The sequence below is a fragment of the Aquila chrysaetos genome, chromosome 1 (assembly GCF_900496995.4).
Source record: "Aquila chrysaetos chrysaetos chromosome 1, bAquChr1.4, whole genome shotgun sequence".
Taxonomy (NCBI): domain Eukaryota; kingdom Metazoa; phylum Chordata; class Aves; order Accipitriformes; family Accipitridae; genus Aquila; species Aquila chrysaetos.
The window spans coordinates 84,139,965-84,156,169 of NC_044004.1; the positions used below are offsets into that span (position 1 = coordinate 84,139,965).

A 16,205-nucleotide genomic window follows, 5' to 3' on the forward strand; every position below is an offset into this window, starting at 1 on the left:
AAAATCCCAGTTAAGTTACTGGGTGCTGAATCACGGCCAAGGAAGGGCTCTTCTCGTAAATTCTTCTGTCCAAAACATCAGCAATGGCTGTGCTCCCAGGACCCTAGGCAGGGCATCTGCACAGCGGCTGAACCGTATCCCTTCTTTCTCCATAGGTTATCGCTCATCAGTCAGACATGATTCAGAGGCTGGCTAGAAATGATAAAATACTGCATTTCTGTTCTGTATCCACTCAGAGGACACCTTTCTTAGGAACAAAACAACAACCCTCATGCTTCCAAAAATGTGTTTCAGTGCTCTCAGAGACTGCTGAGAGAAGCACTGCAGCTTTTCTGACTTGATGACTAGCTTTGTCAAATGTCGGCTGTTCTCCCCTGTTGTTTCTGCTTTGCTAATATTGTCTCTCCACAGCTGAACACGGACTCTCTGAAACTACTAATTCTCCTGGCAAAATATTTTTACGTTGAGACACTTAACAATTAAACCACTTATGAACTAGTGTTGTGGTTTAACCCCAGCCAGCAACTAAGCACCACACAGCTGCTCACTCACTCCCCCCCACCCAGTGGGATGGGGGAGAGAATCGGGAAAAAAAAGTAAAACCCGTGGGTTGATATAAGAACGGTTTAATAGAACAGAAAAGGAGAAACTAATAATGATAACGATAACACTAATAAAATGACAATAGTGACAATAAAAGGATTGGAATATATAAGTGATGCACAATGCAATTGCTCACCACCCGCTGACCGACGTCCAGTTAGTCCCCAAGCGGCAATCCCCCCCCCCCCCCCCCTCCCCCCAGTTTATACGCTGGGCATGACATCACATGGTGTGGAATACCCCCGTTGGCCACTTTGGGTCAGCTGCCCTGGCTGTGTCCCCTCCCAACTTCTTGTGCCCCTCCAGCCCTCCTGTTGGCTGCGCATCAGAAGCTGAAAAATCCTTGACTTTAGACTAAACATTACTTATCTACTTAGATGTTACTAAACATCTCATACCTAACTCAAAAACATAGCACTATACCAGCTACTAGGAAGACAATTAACTCTATCCCAGCTGAACCCAGGACAACTAGTTAACAATCTTAGCTAACACATCCAAAGTGTTGTCCTGCTCCCCACTGAGCAAAAGCCAGACACTACGTATGTCCAGGACAAACTGCCATCTCCCCTAGACACAATACCAAGGCTCTCATTTGGCAGGCTCCTTCTTTTCAAAACCCAATTGCTTTCTTATTTTTAGTAAAGTACTGAAATACACATGAACAACATATTTTATTAGATCACAATTTGGTCCAGTTTCCTTCCTTGACACCACCTTTTTTTCACTTCACAAAAATAAGAATATCCAATATCCCAATGACTAAACCATATGCACTCTAGAAATGGATTCCTGAGGAATACTCGAGAGATTTCAATTATGACATGTGTTTATCTTCTGGTTTAAACACCTATGATTATTCTAGATCCATGACGTTAGAAAGAAAAACAAGTAACTTCCTAAGTGCTTACTTTAATCGGGTGTTATTACAACTCTTCTATTGTCAGATACTTTCTCTTTTCATATTCTGAACAAATGAAATTTTCAGGAGAGCTTAAGTGACTTAGGTGACAATGCCTCAGTCATTTTAAGCTCATCATGTCCTGTTCAATGACTGGAGAAGCTTTTCAGTACAGAATTAAGCATCTAAATCCCTTTAGCCAAACTGAAAATGACAAAATCCTCTCAGAGAACAATAGAAACTAGTTATGTCTTGCCTTCATAAGACACTGGCTAAATAACTTCATTAGAGTCATATCAAAATATAGTCCATAAGATTGGGATGAAAAGTTCCTGTAATTATGTTTGGTATAAGTTTTTGCACAAGGCATTTAAACTCAGTGCAACGAGCTGAACAGAAATTCTACATTCAGAGAGGGAGAAAAGAAGTCTATTTTGGCTTGGGGGGATGTCTGGTAATGCTGTATTGATTTCCAAGTGCAAGCTCAGCATTGTTGGTTAAAACTAACATCCCATGAAGAAGTGCAAACAGAAAGTGATGGATAATAATCACATTCTAAAGAAATAATTTAAAATATACAGCAGCAGAAGTAAGTTAGGGAATTCTGAAGTGCCACTGAACAGAATGCACAGAGATTTGGATTTCTTATGCAACACTCCCACGTATTAGGAAACCTGTGTGTACAGAAGCCACATGTTGTGCTGGAGAGCACTTGTTCAGCACTCAGGCTGCTGGGTGTGCACCTTTTCAATATAAAAACTGATGTGAAACAGAACCAGAGCAGGACGTCTGTTAAGAAGAAAACTTCTACACAGCAATGTATGGCAAACCTGTTGTTGTTGCTTTGGTTCTTTATCTGGTCTTAATGGCAGGGTCAGAAGGTAAGAAAATGGTCTCTTAAAACTCACATAAGCAATGAATAAATAAATAAATAAATAAATATGCAAGTGGGCTTATGCTATGTTAATGTTGACTTTTTGCAAGAGGTGTGCATCTTCAATAAATTGTCGTTCAGAAGTAAAAAGTATCATTTGTATTTGCATCTGTTAGGATGTTGTGGCTGTTTCCAGGGGTAAAATATGCTTCTGTCAGAAAATTAGTTCATTCCTATGCCATAATATATGCCTTACCCTAGATTTTAAGAAATGTTTGAATTAAGACAGGACTTTTTTTCTAAATGTGTCCATACATCTCTTCTTTTCGAAATGACAACTTTCTCCTATTTGTACTTTGATTCTTGGTAGGCGGGTTGATGATAGTTCTTCCTCAAAGCAAGAATTATGCAATTTGCAGAAAAGAATAAAGAATATGAGCAGATGATCATGGCAGGAACTAGTAAACAATATGTGGACATAGTTAATGACGTTAACCTACTTTGTTCAAGTGATGCTATTCAGGTGTAGAATCTGGCCAGGCACAAATACACTATGAAAACATCTAAGTATTTTCACTTAGAGATACAAGTTTAACTTTAAATGCATCTGCATACCAGCAGCTCTGAAAATATAACTGCTGCTGTTGTGCAGATGCAGTTAATTTTATCTCAAAGTCTTCAGCAAATGCGAGTGTCTGAGTAACAAGAAGGCGGCTGACAGAAGGGAATACTCTTTGCTTCACAGGAGCAAATAATGAGATTGTTCATTTATCTAGACGTAACTTATTTTTGTTCTACAGGTAAGGCCCTGGCGAAGACAAAAGAAAAAGGCTTCCAGTGCCTGTGCATAAGCACTCATTCCAAGTTCATCCCTCCCAAGGCTATTCAGAATGTGAGATTAAGCCAAAGAGGACCTCTCTGCAAAAATGTGGAAATCATGTGAGCACTTTTGCAAAATATCATCTGGCTTTCAATAGGAGGAAGTGACTTGGCATTTCACACTCTAGTTACTTATTTACTTTGGGTGGAATTATATGTCCCTTGCAAAGCCTCATAGATGCTAAGTATAAGGTATTAGGCCTTCTATCCAAAGGAATAAGCTAACTGCCTGCCAATGTTACAAGCCACTTCCAGACAGTATTTTAAAAATCTCTCTATGCTAATATCTTAAATATGACAAACACCAGAGGAGAGAATTAGATCCCCATAACACATTCAGGGCACAGTTGATAATTTAGGAGAATGAAGAAAAATCGAAGATACAATCTTGATCCCATTGACATGAATTCAAACAATTTCCACTAACTTGGTCTGCGTGTGGCAAAGTTTGAAACACTGTGAGTTATTCCCTATGTCAGAATTGCATAGTGAGCATTTTCCTGTGCAAGGAGCATGGAACTTAAATTGTAAAATCCATGTGAGTACAAAGTAAAAGATACAGTAAGCTTCATTTAAAATCACATCAGGAACTATTCACATGAATTGAATCAATGCATTCATGTAAACAGAAGGGAGCTTTCAGGTTTTTATGCTTTCACTATGGTTTCATAAGCAGATAATACCTGTACAATCATACCCTCTGAGCAGCATTGCGTGTCATCCAGTTCTACCTCACTAGTAATTGGTAATTTCAGCCAGGTTTGATTAAAAAAAAAAAAAAGTTTCCAAGATAATTAAGTTCCTGAAAGATCTGCTAAATTATGACCAGATGGAGAACAGAAACCAAATAAAAAATTCATCAGGCTCATTAAAAAGATTGCATCATAAGCACCTATACTGACATCATTCATTAAAAAACCCCAAACTTAAATGCCCAAGTATAGAAAAAGTATAAGAAAATAATTTTTCCCTATTTCTCTCAGAAATGCTAGCTGGAAAATATCAAACAAGTTTAATAAACGAAAGTCCAGTTACTTACTTGACAAATAGCTAAGATAAATTTCAAAACATTAGGAGAGTGGGAGGGATCCACCTGGCCTTAACTTCTTTGTTTCTTTCTTGGCAGAGCTACGCTGAAAAGTGGCAGACGAGTGTGTTTGGAACCCACTGCTCCCTGGGTCCAGCTCACTGTAAAGGCTATTTTGGCCAGGTAAGTTGTTTTCTTTACTAGAACAGCTTCAATTGAAAGCTATTTTTAGAAAGCAGATTTTCATTTCTTGGGACAAAAATGTTCACCCTCTTCAGGCACTAGTAATTCTTTCCAGCGTTTCTCTCTAAACCTGTATTTCTAAATGCCTGAGGATTAAAATAATTTCCTAGCTTTGATACCTTCCCTGTGTGTTAAGCCACCCAAAAGGTCACAGGTATGATGCACCTAAATATCCGCTGAGAGACAGCACAGTCTGGGTGCATGTTTGACACTTCCAAAAATCAAGCTCTAAAAGACTCACTTCCTCTTTCTGGGTATAATTCAGATGTACAGCTGGCATTTCTAAGCTTATTAGCTTTCACTGCTGTAAATGGGGACAGTCAGGTCCCTACTTTGCACAATTTGGACATAGGCACACGGAAGTCCTTTCTGTTGGAGCAGTACTTGCGTAAACACAGGATTTTTTTGTCTTTGCACATGTCAGTTGGTTGATACAGTAAAAATAAGTCATTAACAACTTATAAGCACCTGTTGCTCTTCCTGTAGCTTGTATTAATGGTAATTGTTTCATTAAAAAATTTCTGAACTCACTTTATACTTCATCTCATTACAGGGCCAGAGACAACACTGAGTCACCAATCAAAGAAAAGTCAAGGAAAAATAGACCTTGGAGTTTTTCAAGGATATGAAATAAGAGGAAACACTTGCTGATGAGAACGTCAAGGAACAGACCCCCCTTCTGCTACATTACTACATTTGATGGGGTTTTTTCCCCCCAAGATAGTTGCTGATTCTACTTACTTTCTTTGCTGTGTCTATCTCTAAAACTCTATCTGTGATGCATCAAGGAATTCAAGCTCAATGAATGTGTTTTAGTGCTGTAAGGACAAGAATAAAGAAGAGGAAATTAGTTACCCTTAAATGGCCTTACTTAACGTAGAAATAGAAAGGATACAATTAGTAAACACATGAATAAACATATAATAAGGAAGAGTCTGTGCAGCTTTGAAGGAAGTTTTCTTTTATGTGTTTGTTACAGTTCTTTGAAGGTGACAACAAGCCTACGGATGTGGAAGGTCCAACAGGTATAGTCAAACTGTGTTTCTGAAATCCTTTCACAACCCTCACCAAACATTAGAGATAATGGGGCTAAGAAAGAAGTCTTGGAAATGGGTACATAACAGGTGAATACATAGAAATGAAGGACAGAACGAAAAGGTCAGCTTTTTTTTGATAAAGGGCCATCACCCATGGATTCCTACACCAGCTTGTGTGAGGTCCTGTTTGGTTTGGCATATCCACAACTGGTCTGGGAAGGTCATTTGCTATGAGCTGAAGTATTCTGGTGATACTAAATGGAGGGTGGTAAAGACTAGGCTCAACTATGAAGAACTGCAGAAGGACCTTAGGAGACTCACTGAGTAGGCTGTAAACTACCAGGTGAAATTCACTGCAGGAAGTAGCGAAAATGGTTGACGTGGGAGGAAAAAAATACAAAGCTCATATAAAAATGACGCATTCTAGGCTGACCACTGCACATAAGAGAGAGATCTTGGGATTATGCTAAATTGTACAACAGGAATATCAGATCAGGGCTCAGCAGTGAAAAAAACTTCAGAACCAAACCAAAAAACCCAGAAACCCAACCCATACTAGGACATGAGTAAGAACTAACTACTAAAATTTGTTATGCCACTGTGTAGCTGCATGACTCACCTGCATGCAGAGCGCTGTGCAGCCCCTGGCTCCCATCTTCAAGAACACAGAGTAGAGTTGGGAAAGGTTGAAGGTAATGCAACAAAGATGAACAAATACTCCGTACAAGAAGTGATGAAGCAAACCAGATCTTTCATTCAAAAGTGAGATACTTCTGGGTGGCCAAGGGAGAAGTGAATTCACACCCATTTCTCCATGAAAGAACCATCTTTCAGAAAGTGGCAGAGATCCTCCACCAGCCAGGCCTGACAGCGGTAGCAATGTCTTCTACAAAGACCAAACATGACTTCATTTCCTATGAGTACCCAGAAAATAATTTTTTTGGTAGTGTATCTTTAAAATCATCTACGAGACATGCCAGTCACTGAAATGGAGAATGCTGATTAAAATATGACTGACTGAAGGAAATGAAGAGTGTTCATAGGTGACGTTATCCAACAGTATTTGACTGGGTGTACCTGCAGCACAGCTGCAAGCAAGTAAGCATGGACTGACACCTGAAGTACCTCCTGTGAGGTGCTTCGCTATGTCTCATCAACAGTCTAAGTCACTGCCAGCCTCAGGGTAGCTAATGACCGTGAGTTAATGGCTTTCAGAAGGAAGCAGCTACAATTAGAAATACTAAATTACCTGTATTATTTCTGAAGTTATATTTATTGTGCTGTAGTTTCCACTTATAGATAGCAAGATGCAGGCACAGACACACATATATACATATATAGAAAAAGAAATTTAGAAGTCATATTTCTGAAGAAAAGAATGCATTATTTATTAATGTTAATAAAACAGGATTTTTTTTTGCATTTTCTTTGTTCTCACATTAGTTCTACCTGATACTATAACAGACCACATTTTTTGCTTTGCAAAAGGATTTTGCAGCTTACATATTCATTATGTTAAATGTTACTGCTCAAGGGTCCAGCAGACTGCTTATAAGACTAAACATTGGTTTAATGTGTTAATTCCCACTGCATTTATTGTTAGTTTCTTTCTAAACTGTTTCTGTTTCTGTCAAAAAGGGTGTTAAAGATGTTTTTTCTTAATGATTTGCTACATATTGTTTATATAACATCCTTAAATATAAATAAAAATAAATACAACATTGTTAAATATAAATCTAGTTTCTGAAGGACAGAAAGCGCTAAAGTGCAGATTCTATCAGCAATCACCAGAACAGAGATATGTGGTCACAGCAATGGAGGGCTGCAGGCAAAAATACCATGACTGCCCTGTGGAGTGTGACCTTCTGAGCCCCAGGGTGGGAGGGTGGGGTTTGGGGGATAGCCGCAGGCTAGGCAGAACATCAGACGGCAAACGGACGTGTAGGAAACTCTCGGGACAGTCTCGTTCATGATAGGGAGTAACCCCCACTGGAACCCCCAACCAGAGCAACTTTGGATTCAAACCTGAATTTGTAAGCTGACTGAATACATCAATTGTTCCTTCCCACTGCTGCTCCCCCATGTTTTGGTAAACAGTAAGATTTGACCTGTCCAGTGGCTTGAGATCCAATGGATCAGCAAGTTTATATATAACAGCTTTTATGCAACACAGATCTCATTTATAATATTCAACAGCATATTTTTATTCAAGATTCCGACGTCTACATTTTTGCACTTCTTTCACAGGCAGGCTACCTACCTATGCTCACCTGAGTGCCACAGAGAAACTCTCCATCCATCTCTGCATACCCCGCTGTGACTGCACTGCCGGGAAGTGTTTGGGCCAACATCTGCCAAGCTGCATTGGCTGTAGTTTAAGCAGACAGTAAGATGACAGCAAGCGACATTTTAAGAGTCAGAGATGAATGCATGATGTATATTATGTCTACTGACCACTTCTAAATTAATCAAAAGTTCCTGGCACGAACTTCTCAAAACTTACCATGTGTTTCCTCCTACCACTTCCATATCTTATTTCCACAGTCAGAAAATGCTTCCTCCCAAACTCGTGAAAGGAAAACGCAACTAAAACAGTAAACACAGCCTTCATAGAGGAGGTAAAACCCCAGCTGCTAGTCCCTACCAATTCTCTAGTTGGACTTAGTATCTCTTCTGTTAATACTAGGTGGATCTAATTTATGTTTAATATGAATATTTTTTACTATTTGCTAATATTTTATGGTAATATTATGATGAATATTAATGTGTCATTTTCTAATATTACTAGATACCTTATATTAATATTGTCAGTGACTTTTCATATTGAATTGGATCAAATGAAACATTTCATTTGACCCACAACAATTTTTTAACTGAAAGCTACAATACAGAATTGACTGTTTTAAAGCAGAGCTGAAACATATTTCATAAATAAATATGCAGTCACATAAATATATACTTATAGTACATATACTTATGTATTATAAATACATAAATCAAAAGGCAAATCAACTAAAAAAAAAAGCTGTACTGCTATTTTGTGATTCCAGAGGGATTCAGGAAAGTCCAGCATTTGCCACGATCTGACTAAGGGTACAAAACTATCTATATTGAGACACTTAAGTTTGAAAAAAAAAAATCACAAACTGACCTAAGCTTTTCTCCTTTCCTTGCTATCACTTCCTCATATAGCAAGTAAGACCCCAGATGTTTAGGACACATTCTGCATTTTACGTGTCTGTTTCCTACGCTCTGCCTCACTGTAACCTTCCCCAAGTGTTTGCACAACCGTGTGCCCAGTTTCTGAGCAGCGGAAGTGTATTTGCCCCTTCTGCTCTCCACATGTCAAGTGGAATGGCAGGCAAATGGCAGGCAAATGCCAAGCCCCTTCCGGGGAAAACGCGGTGGTTTCAGAACACGGAGTGGGATTTTTTCCCTGCGGAACAAGAATAGCTGGTAGAGACGACGCACAGGAGGCAGGAGTCGAGGGAGTTCACCTTGCTCGGGCTGAACCCTCGTTCCAGCGAAAGCTTTGTCCCCTGCGTCTTTGGGGTCTTGTGTGCACGAATTCTCAAGTGAGAGGTTTGAGTTTGTTTGAAACAAGACAGATACTTAATTTTCTTAGACAGAGTAATCTCATCAGCCCAGAGGCTGGAGCATTCCTCTGCAACTGGGGGGACTCAAACCAGGAAGGGAACGAAGCCCAGCTCTCCCCCATCCCTCACGATGGTCTTGGTCACCAGAGCACACATGAATCCCCCTCACTGTGTCTCTTGTGTTTGGGTGTCCTTTGCTACACGCAAAGACTCTAAATGATCCCAGTCAAGATCCCAAAAGATTCCCTTTTTGACTTCTGTGTTCATTAGACAAGGTAATGAGTCACGAAAAAGAAAAAACACTAGTTTCCGTGCTGCAGCACGGAGAACACATCCTATACCCTGCCTTGAAACACAGGCAAGGGAGGCATTTACTTCCCTCTTCAGCAGTCTTTCAGTAATCGGACTATTGCATAACTGTTGTTTTGTTCGTTACAAGCGTGCTTTTAACAGGCTTAAGCATGGAAGGTCTCTGCTTGCAGCGGTATCAGCTCACTCAGTGACGTTATCCTTCAAAAGGAGCAGCAATTCCATTTGCACAAGTCATCTCTGATGGCTGGCGGGAAAGCACACGCTGCCAAAATCAGATAATGGATTTGGAGTTCCCATAGGCAGGGGCTGGGACGAGATCGTGGGCAAAGTGTTGAAGGGATGTAGGGAGAACTTGGGCGAAGCACGGCACTCCCAGAAACACGGGTTAGAGTGCCTGGCCTTCGGGCTTGATCTCGTGTCTCAACCTTTTTATGCCACTATCGTCTCTATTACACCCCCTTCACACAGTCCCGATGAAACTGTGTCACATCAGAGAAAAAGTGGAGGTAGAGGAGATGATTTAGCTCTCAGAAAACATGGTGGATTTTTATTTCATTACAAACGTCCTGCTCTTTTAGACAGATACTTACTCTTAGCTCAGGGGCAGGGTTAATCATATAGGTGGAGCAGGCTCTTGCCTTCACTTTTGATCTGGGGATTTCTGCAGATCTGTTACTGCCACACTCAGGAAATAGCTGAGTCTAGCGGTAAGAAGAATAAGCAGTCAATGGTTTTACTTGGGGATTTGAGGGGGAATTTCCTTTTTTTGCCTCAGACATTAATGACATTTCGGTGCACACCAAAATTAGATAATAAGGCTGCAAAATAGTAACTAAGACAAGTGGGATCCCTAATCAAATTTTAATTACCCTGTGTGCGTGCATACGTATGTAGAGACACGGAGAGAAAGAGAGAGAACGCAAAAGAGAAAAGAATCAGCAGAACCTCATTCCAAGTAAACTGGTTAAAGATCCAACATCTACATTCTGACGCCAGTGAAACCACCCTGTTAATTTAACGTAACGTATACAACGTAATACAACATAAACAATAAAACATGACCTTCAGTAGCTGGTAAAATCCTCTCCTTTTTCAAGCCTTCAGAGAACTAAGTGTATTTTTCAGTAAAGCTCTCTACGACATACAGCTAAGGAGAAGCACCACTAGGAGTCTGAATTGGTATCTTTTGTTGACTCAATACTCAGTAAGAGGTAGGAGAGACAAACTCGGTGGTACCTTTTCTTGAGCCAGCTGACATAGTGATGGGAAACAGATGAATTATCATCACAGAGTTCCTTTTATCAAGTAAGTTAATGACAAAGGTACGCAGTAAACTGTAACAAATTATGGGCAAACTATTAAATTACTATAAATAAATCACAACGCTTTACATGCTAAAGGTAATTGGGTTTTTAAGAACTCCTCAGAGTTGGGGAGAAGTACCTCTATAAATCCACAGATCACAAAAATGTGAAACTTTGAGGCTGGAGATGACAAGCAGCAAAAGTCATCATGGTCAAAAGGACGACGTTTTTACGGCACTGAAACAGAATGGCTTTTCCTAATCACATGCACTCCAGATGGGTTAAAAACCCAAATCTTCATTTAAGCAACAGATCTGCATTTGAGCCCAAGTCTTCCCCTGAAATTGTCTCCCTCGCAAGGTAACATCTCTACCAGCCACGGCAAATAAACACTCAGCATTCATGCAAGAAGGTTCTTTAACAGAAATGTCTATAGCACTGCCATAATACTTAATGTTATTTCCCTTTGCTAAGACCTAGGGTTACGGTCACTGAAAAAGATTACAGAAAAGACTTATCAAAAATATCTAGACTTACAAAGGAAACAAAAGCAGTTGTGTTCAGCAGCTCATGCTATTTTGTTTGCATACAAAGCTTCCTCTGTTTATCATTCATTAACACATGTGACATGAAAAATGCAGGCATGGTTTTCAAAGCCATTCAGAATTTAGTATCTGCTTCCCACAGGAAGCTTTGAATACTGCAGCCCCAATTCCTTTACCGAACAGATAGTATTAGAGATGAATTTACTTTGTAAGATGCCACTTGAACAGAAAAAAAGAAAACAACAAAAAATTAAAATCATTAACATCAAAATAATGCTGAGGTAAAATCCTGACCCCAGTGAAAAAGCTTTTCAGTGATTTCAGCACTGCCTGATTTCCACTCCAGTGGCTTAAAATCAGATAAGTAGAAGCTATCACCGTAAATGGAGATAAGGAATTAAGTATCTCAAGTATAGATCTGGCATCCCTATGAAGAACAGTTATTTCCCTGAAGAAACTAATGAAAAGTTACAACATAAATGTAACTGAAACCATCACAAAGTTGTATTACTAAATAAGGGTATGCATTAGAAAAAGCACAAAACTTATAAAAGTCTACAAAAGAAACTAGAATACATGGCTATTATTTACATATTTTAATAAATTAATACATTATATCATTCTCAGCAGAATAATTCCTCGTCATCTAGGAAGGAGTTTCACAACAGTCATGTGACTCATTTTTACTGCATCTGGGAAATTCCTCTAACGCAATCTACATGCTAGCAGAGCACACATGCTGGGCATAAAACAGTATATAAGTGAGATGGATCACCCAGATCAGGCATCAGCAATCCTCCGGGACAAGAGAGGTCACTGCTCCACAGAACCAGAGCTAAACAATCCAGCAAAAAGCTCCTGTCTAATCATGAACAGCAAACTTGTGGCTGTCCTGGCTCTTTTCCTGATTTCAGCGGCTATGTCTCAGGGTAAGTAAATCCCTCCCAAGATCCCCATGGCTGTAGTTATTGTCTAGGCATCTACCGAGATGCTTGTCCTTGCAGAGAGGTAGCTTTATACTTGTTTCAGCAAATTAGTTTCTTTTGAGAGATTTTCAGCAATTTCTCTTCAGTCCGAAATCTACCACGTAGCCCTTGTACTGAAGAGTTACTGACATCATGTGGGAAAAATTTTAAGGATGCAACCTAAATTTGCTTTATTTCTATGTTTCACTTGAAGTATATGCAGCTAGAGACAGGATCTTCTTCTTAAGTATTTGAACGTTTCTCTCCCTTCTCACACAAAGAACAGTTTATGATCTCATATTTGTTACTTAACGATCATACTGCCTCGAGCGAGTAATATACAGCTGGGAACGGAGAATAAGCAGTATGAACATAGAAGCATGGACAAGCCTCCAACTAATGAAAAAAAATCTAGGGCTCTAACTTCTGCAGAGTTGCCAGTTTGTCGATCCAGATACTAAAACAATGCAATTAACCATACAGTGTAGTCAGTACAAGTAACCTCAAAATACGTGGTTTTATTTTTAAAAGATGTGTTAATTTAGTTTTAAATGTACTTGGGCATCAGCTCCTCTGAAACAAATAAGCAACTGATCTTTATACCGTGAGGATTTAGGCAGCTTGGACAAATGCAGTATTTTAATTGAGAATGTTGTTAAAATAGAGCAGTCGTGCTTTATGTCTGATACAGTGATGTCTCTCAAACCACGATCTTCCTTTTCTGTTCACAGGTATGACCCTGGCAAGGATGGGAACCGAGCTGCGGTGCCAGTGCATAGCCACGCATTCAAAGTTCATCCCTCCTAAATCCATTCAAGATGTGAAGCTGACACAGAGCGGCCCCCACTGCAAGAACGTTGAAGTCATGTAAGTAGCTCTGCAAGAGCCTCCCTCTTCTTCACCTACGCTCTGCCGCTGCTGCGGCTGCAGGGGCTTTTCCGCTTCATGACAAATATGACAGTTAGCAGGCTGACATGATGTAGTTGGATTTGGTTATTCTTTTGAGAGATGGTTTTAAGTAGTGCACCATGTTTTTCATCGCCTCTATGACCTTACATATTCCTGAACTGATCATTATTTATCTGTCATGGGACATATTAAATTATTCTGGTGGTAGAACATGAATTTCGAGGGCTGGCCAGTTCTTAATACATGAGGTAATAACATAGTTTAAACCCTGCATTTATTAGGCAGGGAAAACTTCCATGAAAACAGCCTGCATCAGTCTCAGAGAGACAAATTAAGTTCCCACAAGCAGATTTAGGGAAACAGTGAAACTAATGTTATCTGGAATAGCATGGAGGAGGGACTAAAATGTTGAAATCCTTACAGTGCTGAAACACATTTTCACCACTGGAGGTTTCAATCGTTGTGTAAGAAAGCTTTACTAATGTAAACAAATTCAAACCAAGCACCCACATATATTGAGAAAGCCTTTTGGGAGTGTGTGACGGCTTTGAGAGCAGGCACACAGACTCAGACAACGTCTGGACAGTTTTAGTCTCCTCAGTTGTGGAACACATATAACAAAATGGCCAAGTCTAACCTAGAGAAGTTGGGATTAATTTATACTAACTAATCTAAAAATGCAGCATTACATTCAGTGAGTAAACCAAATCCATGTAGTAGTTTCCTGACTTTTCTTTATTCCCTGTTTTGCAGAGCTACTCTGAAGGACGGCAGAGAGGTGTGCTTGGAGCCCACTGCTCCCTGGGTACAGCTGATCGTAAAGGCAATTTTGGCCAAGTAAGTCCCATTCCCTGTCAATCTGGGCACTTGAGTGGTAAACCTCCCCCAAAAAGCCAGTTTGTAGGATTTCTTATCGATACTTCCCATTTTCTCTTAATCAGATTTAAAGAACAAGAAAACTTGCTGCTTAATTACAGAATTAGTCTTAGTCTTTCTGACTCTGCTGCAAGGTCTTTGTTCAAGCCGATACGACACTACTAAGCCTTTGAGTACCGGCAACTCCATCTGGAGTGAAAGTAACACAGAAGTGTTTGTCTCCCTTTGAAAAACGAGGCTTTAAAAAAATTCATCTTCTCCTTACTTACAGTAGCATATGTTAATAATTCGTATTTCTGAGTTAATGAGTTTCTTGATGCAAGTAAATGCAGAAATTCATGCTGCAGAAGTTTCCTAGCTGGGCACCAGATATGCACACACTGGGATTTCAGTAATTGCTTTTGAAACATCAACTTTATTTTCTCTATGCCTCAAGATAGCACATAGAGTTGGAAACAGACCACTCATCCTTAACTGTTTGTGTAATGCTAACCAATGACAACTGCTCTTGAACCTCCTTTTAAATTATCCTCTTCCCTCACCTCTTAACAGTGCTCAATTCAATTCTGACTCACCACTCTAAGAAACACGAGGACAGAAAAAATCTGGGAACTGCTCCAGCTCCTCTGCCGACAGAAACGTTCGGGAAAAGCATCATTTAGGCAGTGTACCATCTTCCACCTCCTGCATCAGTGTTATGATGTTAATTATGGATTGTTTTATTTATTTATTTATTTATTTAACTTCATCTATTTAAGAAAGTCTTTCAAAATGGACAGTGTTGTCTGTGGGACACGCTGTTCATTGACACCGAAGACCCTGAATAGTTAAAGTGGTTTGCTAAAGGAAATGAAGAACCCTTGGCAGCCACTTCAGCCAAACTCAACTAGTTAAGTGCAATGCACTTACAGCACAGCTTATTTACGCTAAGCCTTACTATTTTGCTATTACACCAGCAAACTGATAATTCCTCCTGCTCCCCTGGAGTGAAACTAGTATGTTGTGTCAACAAGTTTCCTGAACCACAGTCAGACTGTGGCTAGACTGTGAAGTGTGATTTCTGACTTTAAAAATCTAGCCTACAGAATCTGTATGATTGTGCATTTGGTATTTATTTATTTATTGTGATTTCCATGGTATTTATAAATGTATTTATCGAGTAGTTTCTATACAAGAGAGAAAATGATAATTTATTTCATTTCTACTGGATTTTCCATTCCTGCTATTCATTTCATAAGAAATATTCACAATCTCATTGCTCTGTAGAAGGACTTGGTTGTATGTCTAATTAGCTACACAATCAGCTAATGGAAATGGAAAAAACTACATCTCGCATACAGAGAATTTGCTTGTGAGAGTGTAATTATTCCTAACAATGTATTATTAAATGTTGTTTTTTAAAAAAAATCTGTTTGTTATCTGTTTGTTATTTTACATTTTAATTTGCTTTATTTGGAAACAGTCTGCTTCATTTTTGCCACCTCAGCCTGACTTCTGGAACTGAAATGAAAATTTCTAGTACATGGTACTGTAACTCACGCTGTTAGGTAACCTGACATTACTGAATGCAATAACAAACTCTCAGGGTAGGGTAAAATGTTGACTCTCCTCTCTTCAGGCTATTCCCAGTCCTTGCAGACTAGTGCACTGTAGGGCAAGGCTCCTTACTTAAGTACCTTGCAGACAAGAGAATTTTACCCTCAGATGCCTAAACACTGCCAGTGTCCAGATCGGCTCCAGAGTTGTAAATCTTTACTACATCAAAAGGCCACTATTTGAATATCAAAACGGGAATTTGTAACCTTTACTTTGGGTAGCCAAATATCAAGCATTTGCCCTTGTGTAACAACTGCTTCCTATTCTGATCCCTGATATGAAGAGTGCTGAGTACAAATGCCTGCCTCTTTTAAAAGGCCTGGCTATTCCTCCCCAGCATGCACAGGCACCAATGCTCGGCCCCTTTGGGAGAGGAGCACTCATACTGCATATGAACACCGAGGAAGGATTATGGCAGATAAACTGGGATGCTTCATATTGTTACCACCCCATCTCCTGTCCCACGGGGACTGTTGGAGAGCACAGCCCTCATGGGTGTAATGCGTCTTCCCACAGCACTCCCAGTTCAGTTTGTAAG

General features: G+C 39.7%; 2 protein-coding genes across 2 annotated transcripts; both read left to right on the forward strand.

The window, feature by feature from the left end:
* The first annotated feature begins 2,197 nt into the window (after positions 1–2,197).
* Positions 2,198–5,891, forward strand: LOC115340262 (interleukin-8-like). The gene is made up of 4 exons (XM_030011590.2): positions 2,198–2,385; positions 3,179–3,317; positions 4,384–4,467; positions 5,081–5,891. Exons 1-4 carry the CDS (start codon positions 2,322–2,324, stop codon positions 5,154–5,156), a joined length of 363 nt encoding a protein of 120 aa, XP_029867450.1. The 5' UTR covers positions 2,198–2,321; the 3' UTR covers positions 5,157–5,891.
* Positions 5,892–12,060: 6,169 nt separating this feature from the next.
* On the forward strand, positions 12,061–15,472 carry LOC115340259 (interleukin-8-like). Its single transcript, XM_030011576.2, has 4 exons — positions 12,061–12,250; positions 13,018–13,153; positions 13,949–14,032; positions 14,624–15,472. Exons 1-4 carry the CDS (start codon positions 12,088–12,090, stop codon positions 14,652–14,654), a joined length of 414 nt encoding a protein of 137 aa, XP_029867436.2. The 5' UTR covers positions 12,061–12,087; the 3' UTR covers positions 14,655–15,472.
* Positions 15,473–16,205: the final 733 nt, after the last annotated feature.